The sequence below is a fragment of the Apium graveolens genome, chromosome 8 (assembly GCF_009905375.1).
Source record: "Apium graveolens cultivar Ventura chromosome 8, ASM990537v1, whole genome shotgun sequence".
In the NCBI taxonomy this organism is placed as follows: domain Eukaryota; kingdom Viridiplantae; phylum Streptophyta; class Magnoliopsida; order Apiales; family Apiaceae; genus Apium; species Apium graveolens.
The window spans coordinates 76720523-76741563 of NC_133654.1; the positions used below are offsets into that span (position 1 = coordinate 76720523).

Genomic DNA, 21041 nt, shown 5'->3' on the forward strand with positions numbered 1-21041 from the left:
TAAATAGCTGAACTTTTATTTTTAAAATATAGAATATGAAATTAACTCTCTCCCATATTTTTAAAATAATTTTTGAACGAACGAATTAATTACTATGGATTTTACAAATAAATCCCCAATAATAGAAATAAATTCTGAAAAATTATTTTAAAATATCAAAACATCAGATTAAATCCAACTATCATTTTTGAAAAGTTCCTAGGACTATTCTAGAGATAATAAAATAAATTTCACACCTTGATCATATTTTAATAATTTTATAAAAATATATAAGTATCAATTAATCCTTATTTTAATCAAATAAATCCTCTAAAAAATAGTTTAAAACTTGTGAATCACATATTCATGCTCGTAACTTTAAAATAACATATATTCACACAATAACATCAAACACATTTCATATTGGTACACTTAAACATATTATTCCCCTTTTAATAATTGATTACACGAGTAACAATCATCCGATAATCAAATAACGATATAACTTTCTCAATATCGAATCCAAACCACAGAAACACACAGAGGACTTAACGTTTATCATAACTTATTATATTCCTCAATTTTATCATTCTTAATCCTTCTCATTTAATCCATCTTTCGAATAACGGGTCTCGTTCTACCTGACGACCCGACAATCATAACTTAAGCCTTTCGCTGACTCATCAAATTGGAACGAGACTTTGCCCGTTCCTTAATACTATTTCACAGAAATTTCATATAAACCACAAAATTATATACTTAATATTTATTCACACATAAATCTATATAGTTCACAATTATTTCACAAAATTATATTTTATTCAAATATATACGTCGCGAAAATCACAGTCGTTATATTTATTGTTATCGAATAATTATTATGATAAAAAGTTGTGAATGATTTATTATTATTGAATTATTATTACAGTAAACAGTTATTAATAATTTATTATTATGAAAATATAGTTTTATATTAAAAATTGAAATAAATAATTAAATATAAAATAAATATATCTTTTAAAGTAAACTATTTTAAAACAGAGGAAATAATATGGACCAGCCTTCCTTCTTTCGTTACGTATCTTGTTTTTATTTACCGACTACTAAAATTTCCGTAAAAGAGATGACTACGCATTAGCCGCGTATGAGCTGCCGCCTGCCAACTGTACAACTTATCCGGAGAAGATTTATGACATTTGCCGCTACGAGTCAAACAAGTAAACCAGGGATTTTTTTCTTCTAACTTAAAATTTAAAAGCCAAATGCTCTTATTTATTTATTTTTTCTGAGAAACTCTTATTTATTTTATATATATATCAGTTGTGTTTGTTTTTTATAATTTCTTTTGATAATTAAATTTTATAATATGACGAAGATACAATATCTAAGCACATTCCCGTGAAAAAAAGGAAATTTTATTATTTCTTTTTTACGAAATTTAATTTTCATAAAATATTTATTCCTCGTCTGAAAATAAAAAAAGCAATTATATTTGGCACGTGAGAGCGGGTGACATCACAGAAACATGCAAATGAATAAGTTAATCATCGTTTTACATGTTTATGTTGTTATTACATCGTTACTGTCCTTGTTAGGGTGTGCACTTTTTTTTTTAATTGATTACTAGTATTTTGTTTTGCATTTATTTTTTAACGATTAATTAATCAACAAAATATAATTAAATCTGATCTAATAAAACAGAGAGGGGGCTACTTTTGCATTCTTGTTTGAATATTCATTCATATCCATCATTCCCTTATTAACAAATTGACTCACCTGGTTCCCATATATACATACATCACACACACACACATATATATATATACATACAGTCATTGATCAAACCCTAGATCTTTTTAATTTAGATCAACGCAGCTTTTCTATGAGGATCATCATTGTACTCTAAAGGTGCCATTTTTATTTTCCTTTTATTTTGTGTCTTTTTGTATATTGATTTTTTTTATATGTTTGTGATCTTAAAGTTGTATTTTTGTGTTTTTTATGATCTGGGTGTTGTTTATATTCGTTGTTTGTTTTCTTGATTTTTGTTTTTTGTATGTTTGATTTTTATAGTGTTATGTGAAATTGATATGTTCTGTGTGTATATATATGCAGATAAATTTGCATTGGATGATTGTTGTTAGGAGATATTAGTTTTTGGTTTGGGGTTGAGATTGTGGTTAATTAGGGTTTTTAGTAAGAAGGGTGTTTAAGAAAAGTTTAGTAAAGATGATGTCGAGATCGTACACTAATCTGTTGGATTTGGCATCGGGGAATTTCCCGATAATGGGGAGGGAGAGGGATAGGAAGAGGCTTTCCAGAGTAATGACTGTCCCCGGGAGTATTACAGAGCTTGATGATGATCAGGCTAGTAGTGTTTGTTCCGATAATCCTTCTTCATTTGCTACCGATAGGATGATTATTGTGGCCAATAAGTTGCCGTTGAAGGCAAGGCGTAGACCGGATAATAAAGGTTGGAGCTTTAGTTGGGATGAGGACTCATTGCTTTTTCGTCTCAAGGATGGTTTTCCTGAAGATATGGAAGTGCTGTATGTTGGATCCTTGAGTGTTGATGTTGACCCGATTGAGCAGGATGATGTTTCTCAAGTTTTGTTGGAGAGATTTAAGTGTGCTGCTACTTTCCTTCCACCTAATTTGTTGGACAAGTTTTATGATAGATTCTGTAAGAGACAACTCTGGCCTCTTTTTCACTATATGCTGCCATTTTCTGCTGATCGTGGGAGCCGGTTTGATCGCTCACTGTGGGAAGCTTATGTGTCGGCAAATAAGCTGTTTTCACAGAAAGTGATTGAGGTGATAAATCCAGAGGATGATTTTGTATGGATACATGATTATCATCTAATGGTACTCCCGACATTCCTGAGGAGACGCTTTAACCGTTTAAGAATGGGATTTTTCCTTCACAGTCCTTTTCCATCTTCAGAAATTTACAGGACCCTTCCTGTTAGAGAAGAAATTCTAAAAGCTCTACTCAACTCTGATCTTATTGGTTTTCATACTTTTGATTATGCAAGGCATTTTCTTTCTTGTTGTAGCCGGATGTTAGGTTTGGAGTACCAATCAAAGAGGGGATATTTAGGTTTAGAATATTTTGGAAGGACGGTTGGAATAAAAATTATGCCAGTTGGGATTCATATGGGTCAGATTGAGTCGGTGATGAGGCTCGCTGATAAAGAGTGGAGGGTTGGGGAGCTCAAGCAGAAATTTGAAGGGAAGTCAGTTTTACTAGGAGTTGATGATATGGATGTTTTTAAAGGTATCAACTTGAAACTTTTAGCAATGGAACAGATGCTGAAGCAGCACCCAACATTGCAAGGAAGAGCTGTGCTAGTGCAAATTGTAAATCCTGCAAGAGGTAAAGGAATAGATTTGGAAGAGACACGGGCTGAAATAGAGGAAAGCTGCAAGAGAATCAATGCAAAATTTGGGAAGCCTGGATATGAACCTATAGTTTATATTGATAATTCTTTATCAATGAGCGAAAAGATTGCGTATTTTAGTATAGCAGAGTGTGTTGTTGTCACGGCAGTTCGAGATGGAATGAATTTAACTCCATATGAATATATTGTGTGTAGACAGGGAATATCTAGTGCAGAAGCCTCCTCGGATCTAAATGGACCCAAGGAGAGTATGTTGGTGGTGTCGGAATTCATAGGGTGTTCTCCTTCCCTGAGTGGAGCAATCCGTGTCAACCCATGGAATGTCGAAGCAACTGCAGAGGCAATGAATGAGGCTATCTCAATGGGGGGACCAGAGAAACAATTACGACATGAAAAGCATTATCGTTATGTAAGCACACATGATGTAGCCTATTGGGCACGTAGTTTCTTGCAAGATATGGAGAGAACGTGCGCTGATCATTTTAGGAAGAGATGTTGGGGAATTGGTTTAGGTTTCGGGTTTAGGGTTGTGTCGCTAGATCCAAATTTTAGAAAGCTTTCTATAGATGATATTGTGTCAGCTTACATTAAGGCTAAGCGAAGGGCCATTCTGTTGGATTATGATGGTACTGTGATGCCCCAAAATTCCATTATAAAAACTCCTAGTAGCGAGGTTATCTCGATCCTGAATAGACTTTGCGGGGATCCAAACAATACGGTCTTCATTGTCAGTGGGCGAGGGAGGGACAGCCTAAGTCAAATATTTTCATCTTGCAGAAAGATTGGAATTGCGGCAGAACATGGCTATTTCATGAGGTAAATTTATTTTCCTTACCCCCACTATAAAGTAAAGTGTGATAATTTTACTACATGGTGCATATACATGCTGTCTTTAAAATTGATGAATATAGCTCGTAAGAGTCTTAGATGGTGATTAATATGCACATGAAACAAGTTAATGGAATCTCAGTTCCCATTTCAATTGGAAGAATATTCTTTAATAGCAATGAACATATATGTATCTTCTTTGCAATACTTATTCCTCCACAAAGCTTGATTTTGAATTGTTTGTGTTGGTCACAAGGATTCGTCATCACATTGCCCTTTGGTTTGACGTGATCGTCGTGAATATAATCCTTCTTAACCGTTTTATCCAAGGTTACAGGTGTAGTACTTGTCCTTTTTCATTAACAAAATAACGGAAGGATGTCAATTTATCTGTTGTATAAGTGTAGGTTGGGAAATGCTGGTAGGGATAGTAAGCCTTCCGGTTTAAAGTGCAACATTGATGATCACTGAGCGACTTATATAAGTGAATAAAATAGAATGGTGGCACTTATGGCAGTGTGGACCGTGGAGCCGCTGGAGAATATTTTTTGTACATAATAACAATCTGAATTTTTACCTAAATCATGGTGGTACATTCTCATTGTTGGAGTTCTTTCAATCACTCTTTACTTGGCCTCTATCTAGGTTTTTGGTATGTTACTCGGACTCTTTGTTTCATGGACACTTGGACTTGGACATTTATTTTAGGCCAAAAACATGTATATTTTTACAAAATGTTACCGAGTCCAATGCTTGGATCCGTATCCATGTTGGACACTTAATTGAAAGAATCTCACTTTACACTAGATCAATGAGAAATATTTATTATTTGTGGTAGCAGCAAAATGACATGACAAAACAAAATCTCAATCTGTACAATGTTGTTTGCTAGGCAATTGCTGTATAAAACCCTTTTCTTGTGATGGCAAATGGAAACTTTTAAAATTGGTTAAAGTATATTATCCAATTATTTAGGGGAACACGTTACGGAAACTTGGAACACGTTGGTTTTCAGGAGTTAAATGTCAAGACCTAGAGCATATATGCTCGCCATAATGCTAGTCAATTAGTCAAGCCTTATTAAGAGTACAAGTTTCTGATGAAGTATCTTAATTGCTATTAAGAGTACAAGTTTCTGATGAAGTATCTTAATTGCTTATTATAACTCTTTCAGGAAGTCGAATGACGAAGAATGGGAAGTTTGTGGTCAAAGTAATGGATTTGGTTGGATGGAGATGGCTAAACCTGTAATGAAATTATATACTGAGGCTACAGATGGTTCTTCTATTGAAACAAAGGAAAGTGCTCTTGTATGGCAGTATAGGGATGCAGACCCAGTATTCGGATTTTCCCAGGCAAAGGAGATGTTAGATCATTTGGAGAGTGTTTTAGCAAATGAACCTGTCGCTGTGAAAAGTGGTCAATTCATCGTAGAAGTCAAACCTCAGGTAAATATTACTATCCGACTTCTCAATTTTTTTATAATATCGCATTTCATGATGCTGATCGTGGATCTGTTTCTTACTTTCATTTAGTCATATTTTTTAAAACTAAAGGAAATGTATGCAAGTGACATTTTACAATATTTTCACGATAAAACGTTCCATCAAAGATAAGTTGATAGAATTTTCATAGGTGGATGAAGCATGCTCGATGTTATTTTCAAGATGTTTTAAGTCATTTTTTTTATTTGGTTTTTCATGAGTACTTTAAGAAAAGAAAAGTTTATCACTTTTTATAATAATATAGTAGATTATGTGTAAATTTTTCTAAATCTAGACTTGTTTCTGTTCTTAATCTATACTTATATCGAAAAGAATAAGACTGACTTGGTATTGACATCAACTGTTCTCATTTTTAGTTTTTGGAAACTAAAGCTGTTCTTTATCAATAGCTATCCAGTGTCCTGTCACCACTTCACAATTTATGTTTTTTTTTATTTATGTCTGGAGCTTGAATGTTCTATTAGTGACTGAACCTGCACCCTCCCTGTTTTTTTTCTCAGGGAGTCAGCAAAGGCCTAGTTGCAGAAAAGATCTTCACTTCGATGGCAGAAAGAGGGGAGCAAGCTGATTTTGTGCTTTGCATTGGTGATGATAGATCTGACGAGGACATGTTTGAAATCATCGGAAGTGCAATATCAGCAAAAATTCTTTCTTCCAATACTTCTGTTTTTGCGTGCACAGTCGGACAAAAGCCTAGCAAAGCCAAATATTATCTGGACGACACAAGTGAAGTCATATTAATGCTGGATAATCTTGCTGAAGCTACTGATTCTCCAGCTTCTTCCGAAGCAGAGTATGACATATCTCCTTGATATCTTTGATCTGGTTTGTGTTTTCATTCACTTTGGGTCCCTTTCTCGGCGGAAACATATATTTCATATCTGCTAGTGGCATGTTCTTTTGTCGGGCCCTCGTTTTAGATTATAAGTTCAGAACTAGTAGTTTACCTTTGATTTCCTTATTTGTTACTTTTGGGTAATATACTTGGGCTTATTTTGGCAAATTTAGTTTCTGATAGAAAGGAAGTCTTGAGAAACGGATGAATTCATGATGTCGAGGAATTGGTTTTATACAGTTTATTTTAGAGAGTGAATGAACATATATCCAGGTCATACTTGTGAGTTGTCGAAGTTTATCTTTGTTGTTTAAGGAATCTTCTCGAATATTGAATTTAGGAGTCAAATTTAACTGTTAAAATGGAAGCAGGGATCTTAAGTTGTCCTATGTAGTTGGGATCTTAAAGAAAACACGTGTGATTTATCTGTTACCGAAGCAATGCCTCATGGTATGTTGTGTGTTGAGAAAGTAACTTGTATACTTGTTCATCAGAGGGTTGAATTGTGTTGTTAAAAGTGGTACATCTGCAGAAAAAATGAGGTTGTGGATTTGTTAATAGGCATTGGTAGTGTACAGGGAGGAGGCTAGATAAAATGATTAGATGGAAATGCTGGGGGGGGGGGTGGAATTTTGCTTTTGTTTGACCTTTTTTAGCCTTGTGATAAGCTTGGGTTGTAGTATTTGATAATGCAGCAGGTGGACAAATCATTGGGAACTTTGTGCTGCTGTTTACAAGTCTTGTATGAGATGTGACAGTGACAGTGACAGTGACAGCGACAGTAGATTTTATTTGTTTGGTTATTTGAAAAGTTGTTTTGGGGTGTGAGGCAGGGAGGGCCACGTGGGTAAATTGTCTGATCAAAATGTTGGTGTGTCTCAACTGATATACATAGGAAAGAGAGAATATAAGAAACAGGGAGTATAGTAGTGAACAGACGTAGGGCAGTTGGCCCTAAAAAAAAAAGACAAGGCCATTATTACAAGCTAGTTGTGCGGTTTCAGGCTTTGTTTGAGCTGGGGCCATGTTTATGTTATGATGTTTCCCATGAATAATGGCAACCGGTGTGTTAGTAGAAAATCCATCTCTATAAATAATTACCAGCACGAACAAACTAACCGATTGAAAAAATTGAATTGGGACTCGGTAATTTTCCTCCTAATAATAATAATATTATTATTATTATTATTATTATTATTATTACATAGGGTGTTGCGAAAGTAGATCCGCCTTTCGCCTAGGAGAATGTTCAAGAGTAAACATTTTTAGACGGGGTCCTCCCAGAACTTGTATTTCTATTATAAAATATTAGGAGTATTACAAATTTTAAAATATTATTTAAGAAAACTTAAAATTCGATGTTAGTGTACAATAATAATTTTATTTGAATATTATATAAAGTTTAACACTTGAAATTTATAAAAAATAATTTTAAATTTGATTATCCTGTATAATAGTTTTGGATAACCATGATTTTACTACAAAATCACCTTGAAATATTTGATTAATTTTTAATGATTTTTTAGATAAAAAAATTTGTAAATTCGTTTTTTAGTTTGGTTAATTAAAATTTGTAGCTAATATGATGAAAATGAAATAAATAAATATATAATAAATATAAATTATATAATGATTTTCTGCAGAACTCTATATAAAAGAGTTCGCGCTAAATTGTTATGAGACATATATATTATTCTATATAAAAGAGTTTTGGCTAAGTTGCTATCAAACATATATATGATGAATTAAAATTCGTAATTTTGTCGTGTCACGTCAGTCAGAAGAATTTTGAATAAATATTTTGGGATAATTGACACTCCTCAGACATTTCGAGTATCTTCAGACATTTTAAAGCTTAAAAAGAGAGAATATGTTTTCTGAGTAGAAGGCTGTTTCCTACAACTGCTTTGAGTAGAAGCCTTTTTCCTCCATATATCGGTTTAAACCAAAAAAATATCAAAGTATTTAGGGAGGGTGGGGATTTTTACATTAAAAATAAACTAACTTCAACCAGACGAAGGAATTATTAACTTAATTAGAACTGGACTCTTAACTTCTATGCATACATTTGCTGGTATTAACAGGATGACGTGAGTGTTCTGTGTCCTCTTTAACTCGGTCCATGTGTCCTGTTTAACTCGGTTCACTGACGTTCGCGTATATTTGCTAAAATTAATAACTTAGAAGCGAGTGTTCCACTATCATCTTTAACCGTTGATAACATTTTCCAGCTTCCCCATTTTACTTGATATGGGTTTAACTTTCTAAATAAACTAAATTATCGAAAGACATACTTATAAACTAGAAATAGATTCCGATAAATTAAGAAGTAATTAACTTTTTTTTGTCTTCGTTTCAATTTCAATATACTTATATACAGGGAGGTAACAATTTTGGCCCTATTTTCTTAGCCGCCCTGTGCGCTCAAACCCCTGATTCTATTAGTTGACACATGTTATACTTCACTTGCCACTGTTCAGGAAATCGCATATATGTTGTTCTATAACACAGAACAATTAACAACTGCATGGCAACCTAACACATTGACTAAGCACACTTTAGAAAATCCTGGTCTATATCATAGACCAGTTACGTGATTTTAGAAAAAAATGGCTGCCCGTTTGATAAAAGAAATTCAACAAGATTACTTTTAAATTATTTCAATACTATCTCTATCCTTCTTTAACTTATGGAAGGTGATTTATACGACAAAAAATGATCAATATTACTAAAGGAAACTAAGAAGTCCAGTTCACTACTGACTTTAGTGTTGTATCCTCACCAGTAATCTCCACAAGAACACTGTCCATTTTTGAAATGATGAAATCTACTACTGTCTCGAACAACAATTTCCCTCTTCTTGATCTCTGATATGTACTTGAAAACAACATGGCAGTCGGTACATACCCGCAAGTTCTTCATCACCCTTATTGTTACACCCGGTGGTGTGCTCATTAAAGCAAAAGCAATTGCCATCTTTTCACTATGGTGTGCCAAGTTGTACTCTTTTTCTTCAAGATCCATATCATGCAGGACAGAGCTCATATCAGGTATATAACCCCTTAACTTCAATTCTGTTGTAAGTTCTTCCAAGTATGAATTGATCTCCATCAACTGCGGATGGGAATTGTCACCCGTACAGAACTGGTGAACCTGATTCTTTAATTCAAACCAACTTACACCGGGCTCTTTCTTCACCCTCCTATCTCTCATTGCTTTCCTCAAATCTGATACATCCTGCCATCTTTTAGCAGAGGCCTGAATACTTGAAAGCAGCACATAAGAAGCCGCGTCATGAGGATCAAGGCTAAGTACTTCTGCAGCTATCCTTTTGGCCATATCAGCATTTTTATATGTTTTACATGCCGATAACAAAGTTTTCCATATGACTGCATCTGCCTTTACTGGCATAGATCTAACAAAAGCTTCTGCTTCCTCCAGACGACCAGACCTCCCAAGGAGATCAACCATGCACGTGTAGTGCTCTACACGAGGCTTTAGTCCATACTTATCCATCATTAAGTTGAAATATGCAAGCCCATCATCCTTCATGCCACAATGGCTGCAAGCATAAAGCAAGCTCAAGAAAGTAACTTCATTTGCTTCTAATTCCTTCTGCTCCATCTGATTAAACAGCTGAATAGCTTCCTTTCCTCTCCCATGAAACCCATAAGCTGCAATCATCGAAGTCCACAGAACAACATCAGCATCCTCATTCTCTAAGAATGCTTTTATAGAGTCATCCAAACACCCACAACGTGAATACATACTAACTAACGAACTAAGTACAGCAATAGATGAACAAGCTCCCGACTTCAATGCATCTGCATGAACCTGTTGCCCTTGTCCAATCGTCGCTAAATCCGCACACGAACTCAATACACTAACAAATGTAATTTTATCTGGTTTAAAACCCGCCATTTTCATCAAGTTATACTGATCCAGAGCACCCTCAGATAAACCTCGTTGTGCTCTTCCAGCAATGAGTGTGTTACAAGCAACTAAACTACTAACGGGCATCCTAGTAATCAACCTCTCCCCCTCTCCAAAATCACCACATTTCATATACATATGTGCCAAAGAACTCCCAACAACCAAACTTACCAAAAACCCAGATTTCACCACATACCCATGAACCTGCCTACCCATGCTCAAATCTTTCATCCCAGCACAACCTCTAAGCACACTCCCAAGCGTAAACTCATCCGGAAAAAACCCAATCTCATACATTCTACAAAACAAACTCAACCCCTCCTCATTAAACTCATACTGAGTCAACCCCGCCACCATCGCATTCCAAGTCGCAACGTTTGTCTCAGGCATTTCATCAAACACCTTACGCGCATTCTCCAAATCACCAATCTGTACATACCCCCCAATCAAAATATTACGGGTCATGATATTTTTCCTTGGCATTACATCAAACAATGCACCTGCAATACCCACTTGTCCAAATTTAGAGTAAACATTTAATAAATGATTACAAAGAAACTTATCTGATGAACAACCAGAAGTGATAATAATGGAGTGAAGCTGTTTGGTGAGAGGGAGAAAATGGTGTTTGAGACATCCTTTAAGGAGGATAGCAAAGAAATTTGGGTTTGAATAAATGTGTGTAGCGAAGGTTCTGAATGCTTCAGTGAGTTTGCCTTTTGAGCATAAGTAAGATAGTTGGTCTTTTATGGGTGTTGATGAAGTGATTGTCGTACGAGATTGATGATTTGCAGCGGCAAGTGATGAGGAATACAGAGGTCTTAGGAAAGACTTGCCCATACATTTGACTTGCTTTTTGCCTTCAACTTCATACACACACACACACACTCGTTAATCATCATAATTTATAAACTACATAAAAAATAATGGAGTAATAAGCTTCTGTAATACTAAACTGGCGAATTTTATGATATGCGATTGTTATAGTAATTTTTTATATTTTGATTTTTGGCTTATAAATTTGATATTAAATTGATATATACGTATTCTTAGTTCTTACAACGGAGATGGTTAACAAGAATAGTTGTTAGGAACCGGCTTCCAGACTTAAATATGATTTTAGAGCAAACAATAAGCGATGAAAGCGAAATAAGTTTTGGTTAATGCCTATGAAGTATGAACTCTTAGTCTTATTTTGAAGCTATAGAAATATACAGACTTACATTTACTTCCTCGCAGGGATCTCAATTAAATACAGAGTATATGTATGTGGAAAACTGGAAACGATACAACTGTTATACAATTTGGTCTATCAGAAATGTAAAACTGAACATTACATGTTGTCGCCTTCAGGGGGTGTATATGCATATTATACAGGGACGGCAGTTGGTAGCGAAGATGGGACACGGTTTTCAACAGGAATTTCAGTAAATTCGGACAGGATTGCTCGGAATTCATCCCCAGTCATAGTCTCCTTTTCAAGAAGAATCTCCACTATTTTGTCCATTGCATCACGGTTGTTCTTGATATGGCTCAGTGCAATTTCATATGCGCTATCAGAAAGCTTCTTTACAGCGCTGTCAATGTCTTCAGCAAGCCTTTCTGACATAGAATTCCTAGCCATCATTCTCATGATCACATCACTCTGACCAGATGAGTCCATTAGTGACCATGGGCCAATTTCAGACATGCCGAATGTAGTTACCATCTGCAAATAATTTGATGATCCCATATTGGTCACTAACATTGTCAATGATGCATTAAAGTGAAAGAGGAAATTTCAGGCAGGGTCTTAGACGATTGTTTGAAATTCGAAAGGTTAACAAAATTATACATTTAAAGGATGGGTAAATAGTTTAGCAAAAATAGGACGGGCAAGTAAAATTCACTAGGAAGAATTTTATGCCTCAAGGGTTTTATCTCAATGATATCTGAGGATTTCAGTCTACTAGGTGGCAATAACTTCATGACAATTCAAAACTTTTGAAAAAACATTTACAGATTTACCTGTCTGGCCAATCCAGTGATCTGCTGCAAGTCACCGACTGCGCCAGTGGTTACCTCAGACTCTCCAAATATCACTTCCTCAGCCGCTCTTCCACCAAGTCCACCAACTATTCTTGCATATAGTTGCTGCTTGGAGATCAAGGTTGGGTCATCTGAAGGAATGAACCAAGTTAAACCCCTTGCTTGACCACGTGGGACTAGTGTGACCTTCTGAACAGCATCATGTCCAGGCGTAAGAGTTCTGCCACACAGCAAACAAAACAGAACATTTTCAACAAAATTATCCGCTTGCACATTGATTTTCTAAAAAACTCAATGTACAAATAATTTGGTTATCTGTAGGCAGCTTGAAGTGTGAATCTTGAAGACTGTCAGTTCATGTATTTTTTTTACACAAGTACCATATTACTATGCTGTTAAATTACATCCAACACTCTAGAAACAGAAACAGAAAAATTCAAATGCCCAATGAACTTCTTTGGATACCACAAAGATAATAAATTCAAATGACCAATAAACTTATTTGGATACCACAAAGATAATTTGCAATTATTTGGTTAGTATTTCAGGGGCAGTATAGATAATAGACCTGGCAAAATAGATACAAAACCATGAAACCAATCCAATCCAAACCAAACTTTTGGATTTGAATCCAAATAAAATCACATTTCTGGAAATGGATTTGGTTTGATTTTTATCACACATATTCTTCTCAAATATGGATTGAAAATGTGATAACCATTTTTGAACCATATTTGTGTCTCTGTTTTGACTTTTGAGACTGGCCAAACCGTCTCAGCTAAGTTTTTGAATGCGATATAACGGTGCACTCGGAATACCTTCGTGACTGTGGTTATGGCTCAGTAGTTTGTTGCACAATTATTATCCACCGAGTTCTCCCGAGTCAACTAAGGGTGTCTTCGTATAGCTGTATTTTTATATTATAGAGTTGTAAATATAGATAAATTAACCTTGCTTAATTGTTTTAATTTACATGTGCTAAACATCAGGCCATGTTATAATTACACACGCAGTTCACAAAAGTTAGTTATTTATTTATCTCATATATTATACGTCTATTTTAACAAATTAATATAATTTAATATTTTAACATATTAATGCCAACAAATATTATATGTATCAACAAATTAAGAGAACTCTAATTTCCATGAAATCAAATTAGTTTTCAAAATTTAATGCAAATATGGATATCCATATTTTGAACCATAACCGTATAAAACCAAACCAAATTAAATCCATATTTTGCATAATATGGTTAATATATAGTTTTGGTTTCTAAACCAGTCCAAATTCATATTAATTAACCAAAACCGGTCCAAATTCATATTCTGCCAGGTCTAATAGATAATAATAAACATGGTTAGTGTTTCAGGGGCAGTATAGATAATAATAAACAGGGTTTCGCACCAATGAGAACTTAAGACGAGAACATGGAGAACCGGTGATTTTTTTAGTTAAAACTGCCGATTTGGTGAAAATGAGAAATTTTGAATTTGATAAACCAGTAATTTGGTGCAAATCAAAAATTTTAATTTTTTTAAAAATCAAAATAAACATTGCAAAGCTAATTACTGGTGTCAAGCTATACATTACATTTAGCAAAACTAAAAAATTGAAACTTTCACAGCACCAAGAGAAATCTGAAATTTCTATTTATAAAAAACAGGGAGTATATTAAGATGTACCCGCAAATGGCATGTCCAACTTCATGGTATGCTACCAAACTTTTGCTTTTACCATCTGTCATTACAGTCCCTTCCATTCCAGCCACTATCCTATCAATTGAATCATCAATTTCTTTGGATGAAATACTGGTCTTCCCACGTCGACCAGCCAATATAGCAGCCTCGTTTAATAGGTTTGCAAGATCTGCTCCGCTAAAACCAGGTGTTCTCATAGCTACCACCTCAAGAGATACATCTGCATCAAACTTCTTGTTGCTACCATGAACCTTTAAGATCTCCGTTCTTCCTCGAACATCAGGCACATCAACAGATACCTAGAACCATGATTTAAGCTTAGTACATGACCACATTCACAACTATGAAAATCAACATACTAATCGCTAAAACTTACCTGTCTATCAAATCGACCCGGTCTTAGAAGGGCCGAATCTAGAATGTCAGCACGATTAGTGGCTGCAATAACAATAACTCCAGTGTTCCCTTCGAAACCATCCATTTCTGTCAGAAGCTGGTTCAGGGTCTGTTCTCTTTCATCATTCCCTCCTCCTATTCCAGTGCCTCTTTGCCGCCCAACAGCATCAATTTCATCAACAAATACAATGCAGGGAGCGCTCTCTTTGGCTTTCTTAAAAAGGTCTCGGACTCGAGATGCACCAACACCAACAAACATTTCAACAAACTCTGAACCAGAAATTGAGAAAAACGGAACACCTGCTTCACCAGCAATCGCCTTGGCTAGAAGGGTTTTCCCTGTTCCTGGTGGACCAACAAGAAGAACTCCCTTAGGAATACGAGCACCCACTGCTGTGAACCTTTCAGGCTTCTTCAGGAACTCCACAACCTCCACGAAATCCTGCTTAGCTTCATCTACTCCGGCAACATCATCAAATGTTACACCAGTGTTTGGTTCCATTTGGAACTTGGCTTTTGATTGGCCAAACTGAAGGGGGAAACCTGGTCCACCAGGACCCCCCATTCCTCCTCCGGATCTTCTTGAGAGGAGAAAAAGACCTCCAATTAAGAGTAATGGAAAAGCCAAATTTCCAATCAAGTTAAATAAAAGAGAACCCGAGTCCTCTTGAGCATTATGTGCAGCAAAGTCGATGTTTTTTTCCCTAAATTTCTGAAGAAGTTCTTGGCTGAGGCCTGGGAGTTGAACACGAACTCTCTGCACACGATTACCCAATTCAGGAGAAACAGCCTCAACAATAGCGATTGTTCCGTTCTCAAACAAATCTACTTTAGTGACTCTGTCCTTATCCAAGTACTCCAAAAACCTAGAATAAGACATCCTTGAGTTTGATACCCCCTGATCGTCAGCCAAAGCATTTCCACTACCTAGTAATGCAGGAGCGGCAAGCCCTACATTTCCAAGCAACAATTTTAAAAAGCCTCTTCTTCCTTCATATTGCCTTTGGTCGAGAGATGCTTTTATAGTAACTGATTTTGAGACCCTAACAAGTGATGGACGTGTTGAAGACACAAATAAATGTCTGACATACAATTCTTTACTCAGAACAGTTTTAGTACTGGGGGTGGATATAACACTTCCAACAACGCAAGCAGAAGATGCAGCCATCTAAACCAATTCACAAAGATGAAATCAATGATTGTAAACATGTAGGTTACATTATTCACAAATTAAATAAAAAAAATCAGAAAGAGTAATTGTAGAGCTCCCAAATCTTTAATTGTTTTATTGGTTGCTTCCTTGTAAATGTAATAGATCCCGCGTGTATTAATATGCATCCTATTTCCGAATAACCTTAATAAATAAACAAAATCACAAAGACTGGCGGGAGCATAAATTCTATTAAAAGAAACATCGAGCAAAGGTCCTGAAATTCCCATAATTAAGTTATTATTACATGTCAAATTTAGCATTGAGCTCAAAAGAGCAAGTAAGCAGAACAAATATAAACAAGATATATAAATAACAGAACAGTAAACAAGATATAAACAAGATATAATTAGTGGAGTAACAAACCAGCAGAACAGTAAGCTAACAGATACAAATAGTTATGTACATAAACCTGAGTTTCAATACTACTAAATGAAAAAAAAATGAAATAAGGATTAAAAAAAGATTAAATAGAAAAGGAAGTTAAGGCGATTAAACATCAAGAAATGTAGAAGGAATAATCAGATTCGTAGAATAAAATGAGTGTACCTTTGGAAAGATCTAAGAATTAAGAGTGGGAAGCGGATGAATTCAGTGTGGTGCTGAGAAGGAATGGAATTATTTATAAACGAGGAGAGGGAAGTTCGTTGGTTGGTTTCATGTCAAGGGAAAGGGTGTGGTTGTTAATCCATTACGTGGATTTCTTCCCAGCGCCTCTTATTATAATCTCTCCCTTTTTTGTCACACAAATACTGGATTTATATCCAAATATAATATCTGGATTTAACAAAAAATAAACAACAAACCAATTAACCAAACAAACACCATGAAAAAATATGATATAATCAGATACTCAATTGACAAAAAAAAAGAAGAAGAATCATTTACCTATAACATATGCTTTAACAATTTCTGATAGAAAGCCTATAAAAGACTTGATTGTTCTTAAATAGATTATTACCCCACATCCACCGTGACAACCCATGTCAAATTCCGGGTCTTTTCGAAAACCGGGTCAAATCACGATTCCAAGTCCGAAATAAACCGCAAACTATTGTCCCGAATGCATCCAATTTGGATAATTCACAAGCCCCAACATATGCCTCCAAAAGATTGTGATTTATTGGTGCACATACTAGTAGTATTTTACCTTATAAACTGAACAGAAATCTCAAATCCTCTCGATATGGGGCTGGGGTGTTACACCCACTTACGTTGTGTTGGGTTGCGGCAATATCGCTTATATGATAAAACAACACAGAGCAATGCAATGCATCCACATTTACGTAATACTCAACCGCGACATGTACCTTAATTCGCTTAAAAACCTATGTAAAATATAAAGACAGAGAAGTAGCAAAGTCCGTATAAATCTTTTCCAAACATTAAGTTATGTATATATCGCAAAACTAAAAATGTAACTGAAAATATCTCATTAATTAAAATAAATATTTTGACTTAAATTACATTTAATAGTATATTATCAGAATCAAAATTATAACAACATATATCAGAGTTTAAACACTAATCAGTATATCAATATTTATTTAGCACAACCATCAACAAATCCTAATATCCATGTCAAGATTTATTCAGCCATCAGCAAATTTTGATATCCATATCAATATTTATTCAGCATCAACAAATATTGTGTACGCGCGCGAGGCCCATACTACCATCATGCACACCCATATACCTTAATAGTTGTATACCACTCTCGAACATGGTACTATATAAAACACATATCCTCTTTTTACCTTTTAAATGTAAGATAAATCCACACAACCATTTCAAATTATTAACTTTATCACCTCAATTTCTATATTGATTATGTTATTTACTAACAATCAATACTGCAGTAATTTGTAGAAGGGGAGTTGAATACAAATTACAAATTTTAACTTTTTCGAACTTAAACAATTGTTAAAACGAAAAAAAATACAGGACATAAAAATTTCAGGTGGTTTATTTTTTGACTTGCCACCTGAGTTATATATTGAAAAAATAATCTGTGCAAATTATAAAAATTTCACAGCTTTTTTTTACAGTTTTTTTTCTCAAAGATAGTGCTTTCAACTAAACTCTATGAGAAAACTCTATAAACTTATTTCTTGAGTGAACATCTGCTACTACTTGGTTTATAAGTCACCAAGTTACAATACTTGCTAGATAATACATAGCACAGTCTTTAAGATCCAACAAGATTGCTTCTTCATTCTCTTTCCCGTGAGACTTGACAAATGAGGCTAGATTGTATCTTAATATATTATTTTTAATATCCCTCCAATTTTTCATGCATGAAAATGGAATATTTCTTTTTCTTCAGAATCCAAGATCACATGCACGTTTTGTCTTGTCCCCGTTTTTCAAACTGAGATCTTCTATCAACCCATGTGCTCTGTTAGATTTGATATATGTGATATGTCAAGTCACTGTCAAGTGCTCTTTGTTATTTTAGCCATTGATAGTGTAATCTTCTTGGTAGCTGATGAGTGGGTTCTATTAGCCATTGAAATTTTATTCTCCTTAGCCATTGATGATTCACTTCACTCAGACAAAATTACATGACATTTCATATTTACAATTAACCATCTTACTCTATTTATCCATTGAGTCAGTGATAACCATGGAATGGATAATTACAACAATGGCTATCGATTGAGATCTACATGAAAAATATCGCAAAACCTTATCAGTTGATACGCTACTCTATCAACGGCTATCAGACAATGATAGTTAGCTGTTGACAACAACACCTACTTAATAAATGAATATGTAATTCACATAATCATTTTATCTTACCACCAAGAATACATCTAAATTATGACTTTATCTTACCATTTTCTCACAGTTTGTTGTATTTTCTCTTGAGAGTTTAGTATATCTTGTTATGTTTTGAGTTGTTTTTCGATCATTCCATCAAGAATACATCTAAAATGTGACTTTATCTTACCATTTCTCACAGTTTATTGTATTTTTATCGTGAGAGTTTAGTATATCTAGTTGTATTTTGAGTTGTTTTTCGTTGAGAATGGTTTATTAAGGGATCTTTAATGCTTGCATCAAAGTGGTGTAGAGTGGATAGGTGGTAAGAATCGCTAGAGCTCACATTTCACGATAAAAATTTGTTCATACTATGGAGCCATCTCTACCTGCAATCTCAGTTAATATAGCTGAAATATCTGAACACTGTATTATATCTAGATTTAATTGTGTAAAGTTAAATTATAATGTTACTATTTTCAGAAAGACATCAAAAATTGGTGTAGGCTGGATTGCTCGGTAGATCATCGAATTCATTTTTTAATTTCAATAATGTGACGCCCTCAAACTCGGGGTTAGGAATGAGGACCCACAACACCAATATACTAATATAATATAGCAGCATAAATACAATAAACCCCGAAAACCACTAGGATCTAAACATGATAAAGTATGAGACAAGATTATAACTACCTGTTAGGTCCCAATGTGTTTGTAGAAGGGGGGGTTGAATACAAACAGTACCGAATAATCGAATTAAATGCGGAATAAAAAATGTGAAACAAAATTCAAGTTAAATAAAAATATTATTAAACTTGAAAGGTGTTACAACAACTGTATCGATTACAAGGTATTAATCTCAAATCAATTATCACAAATCTAGAATAAATTCGACATGAACTTTTTCTATTTTTGCAATAATTAGAATCAAATGCTAAACGCGATTTGAGATTAAGTTCTAGGGATTTTGATCCGCTAGATTGTTACACAAGAACAAGATAAAGATTTCTAGTTGATTGGATTTAACTTTGCAATCTAGAAATTGATCTTTGAAATAAGCAGATGAAAAATGAAATATTTGCTGCGGCTGTTGTGTTCTTGTTTTTTGTTTTTTTGGATGTTTGAGTTGTAGTTAACTGCTGCTTGTCTGCTTCTTTTTAATCAACAGAATAGAATTGACCTGGCAAGACAATCCTGAGCTCAGCAAGACAATAAGTAGGACTATCCTTAGAACTAGCAAGACAATCAGAATGAACTAGCAAGACTTTCGGTATGACAATCAATTGTCATACCGATTGTCATAGTAGTTCAAGCAGATTGTTTTTGCTGAATCAATAAGTGATTTTAATCTAATAATAATTCTGGTAAGACAATCAACTGAATTAGCATGACTTTCGGTATGACTATTGATTGTCATACCGATTGTCATACTAATACAATCAGTTGTCTTTTTGGAATTAAAACAGATTTTAACCAATTAAAAATTCTGAAAAACCTTAATATTAATTCTGAATTAATTAATCAATTAATTTAATTAATCAAATAAATTAATCTTTGCAGATATAATTTATTTTCTTAATTAAATTATATGACTTAATTAATTAATAGAGAATTAATACTAACCCTGAGCAGCAACCAATCTTCTGAATATCTTCTAAAAATCACTGAGAATTATGAATCAATTCCACCACTTCAATGTTGACACTCGATGTACTGTCTGGTTCATGAGTGACTAACTTCCGTGACGTTTCTTCATGTCTTGACTTTGATACTTTTGATTTTCTTCAGACTAAATCCTTGTAATTAATGATACTCTGACGAGATCTCTGTCACTTGATTAAATCTACGATCTTGATTTATATCACTGAGGCATGATCAACTTCTTGAACTTCTTCCAGTGAATTAACTCCTCAAGTCTGTAGATGAACCTTATTTCTGAATCCTTTGACAGATATTACTTTGCGAGATCTCTTTGACGGTAGATCCACTATTTACTTATTACATTCTTATTTGAGTTGAGTTAAATCCTCGAATATACAAATAGGCTATGACATATGACTTACAATCTCCCCCTATTTGTTTGTTGGACAATAACACACAAATACCTAGAGGATACTCAACTAACAAATAAGAAAAAGATATAAACAGAAATGCAAAGTAAATAGCAGAAAAGTTCTGGATAACATTTAACCTTTTCCAGATTCCAAATAGATGTTCCTCTAGACTGAACATATCTTCAAGTAGTTCCATCTTCATTTGTACAACCACATTTCCTGTTGAGAAGGCCATATCTCTCTTGCTTCTCCCCCTATGAGAATCAACTGATTAAAGAAGATCACCTTCGTTTACCACCTCTCCCGTACAATAGGATCCGCAGATAAAAGCCAATGGTACTCCCCTTTTGAAAACAGCTTCTTCCCTTACTAGAAAATCACCTTGTGTTTACCACCTCTCCCGTACAAT

At 34.5% G+C, this 21041-nt stretch overlaps 3 protein-coding genes across 4 annotated transcripts; 1 reads left to right on the forward strand and 2 right to left on the reverse strand.

Annotated features, from left to right (window-relative positions):
* The first annotated feature begins 1693 nt into the window (after positions 1-1693).
* Positions 1694-6883, forward strand: LOC141677750 (putative alpha,alpha-trehalose-phosphate synthase [UDP-forming] 7). Of its 2 annotated transcripts, XM_074483798.1 has the most exons (4): positions 1706-1887; positions 2095-4196; positions 5383-5656; positions 6214-6883. In XM_074483798.1, exons 2-4 carry the CDS (start codon positions 2209-2211, stop codon positions 6523-6525), a joined length of 2574 nt encoding a protein of 857 aa, XP_074339899.1. In that variant the 5' UTR covers positions 1706-1887; positions 2095-2208; the 3' UTR covers positions 6526-6883. The 2 variants fall into 2 exon arrangements, with proteins under 2 accessions (XP_074339900.1, XP_074339899.1); XM_074483799.1 differs by lacking the exons at positions 5383-5656; positions 6214-6883 and adding an exon at positions 4616-4811 and having other exon boundaries at positions 1694-1887.
* A 2309-nt stretch (positions 6884-9192) lies between these two features.
* Positions 9193-11374, reverse strand: LOC141677752 (pentatricopeptide repeat-containing protein At2g41080). The gene has a single exon (XM_074483801.1). It carries the CDS (start codon positions 11319-11321, stop codon positions 9327-9329), a length of 1995 nt encoding a protein of 664 aa, XP_074339902.1. The 5' UTR covers positions 11322-11374; the 3' UTR covers positions 9193-9326.
* A 309-nt stretch (positions 11375-11683) lies between these two features.
* Positions 11684-16523, reverse strand: LOC141677751 (ATP-dependent zinc metalloprotease FTSH 2, chloroplastic). The gene is made up of 5 exons (XM_074483800.1): positions 16365-16523; positions 14586-15773; positions 14195-14508; positions 12489-12729; positions 11684-12189 (listed from the first exon to the last, which is right to left on the reverse strand). The coding sequence occupies exons 2-5, from the start codon at positions 15771-15773 to the stop codon at positions 11851-11853; spliced, it is 2082 nt and encodes a 693-aa protein (XP_074339901.1). The 5' UTR covers positions 16365-16523; the 3' UTR covers positions 11684-11850.
* Positions 16524-21041: the final 4518 nt, after the last annotated feature.

Bases quoted from the DNA above. Each gene is read 5' to 3' on its own strand.
- LOC141677750 (XM_074483798.1), top strand. From the start codon at position 2,209: ATGATGTCGAGATCGTACACTAATCTGTTGGATTTGGCATCGGGGAAT. The intron at 4,197-5,382 runs GTAAATTTATTT...TAACTCTTTCAG, and splicing joins GAACATGGCTATTTCATGAG to GAAGTCGAATGACGAAGAAT. The intron at 5,657-6,213 runs GTAAATATTACT...TTTTTTTCTCAG, and splicing joins TCGTAGAAGTCAAACCTCAG to GGAGTCAGCAAAGGCCTAGT.
- LOC141677752 (XM_074483801.1), bottom strand. From the start codon at position 11,321: ATGGGCAAGTCTTTCCTAAGACCTCTGTATTCCTCATCACTTGCCGCT.
- LOC141677751 (XM_074483800.1), bottom strand. From the start codon at position 15,773: ATGGCTGCATCTTCTGCTTGCGTTGTTGGAAGTGTTATATCCACCCCC. The intron at 14,509-14,585 runs GTAAGTTTTAGC...TCATGGTTCTAG, and splicing joins CGGGTCGATTTGATAGACAG to GTATCTGTTGATGTGCCTGA. The intron at 12,190-12,488 runs GTAAATCTGTAA...AATTATTTGCAG, and splicing joins TCACTGGATTGGCCAGACAG to ATGGTAACTACATTCGGCAT.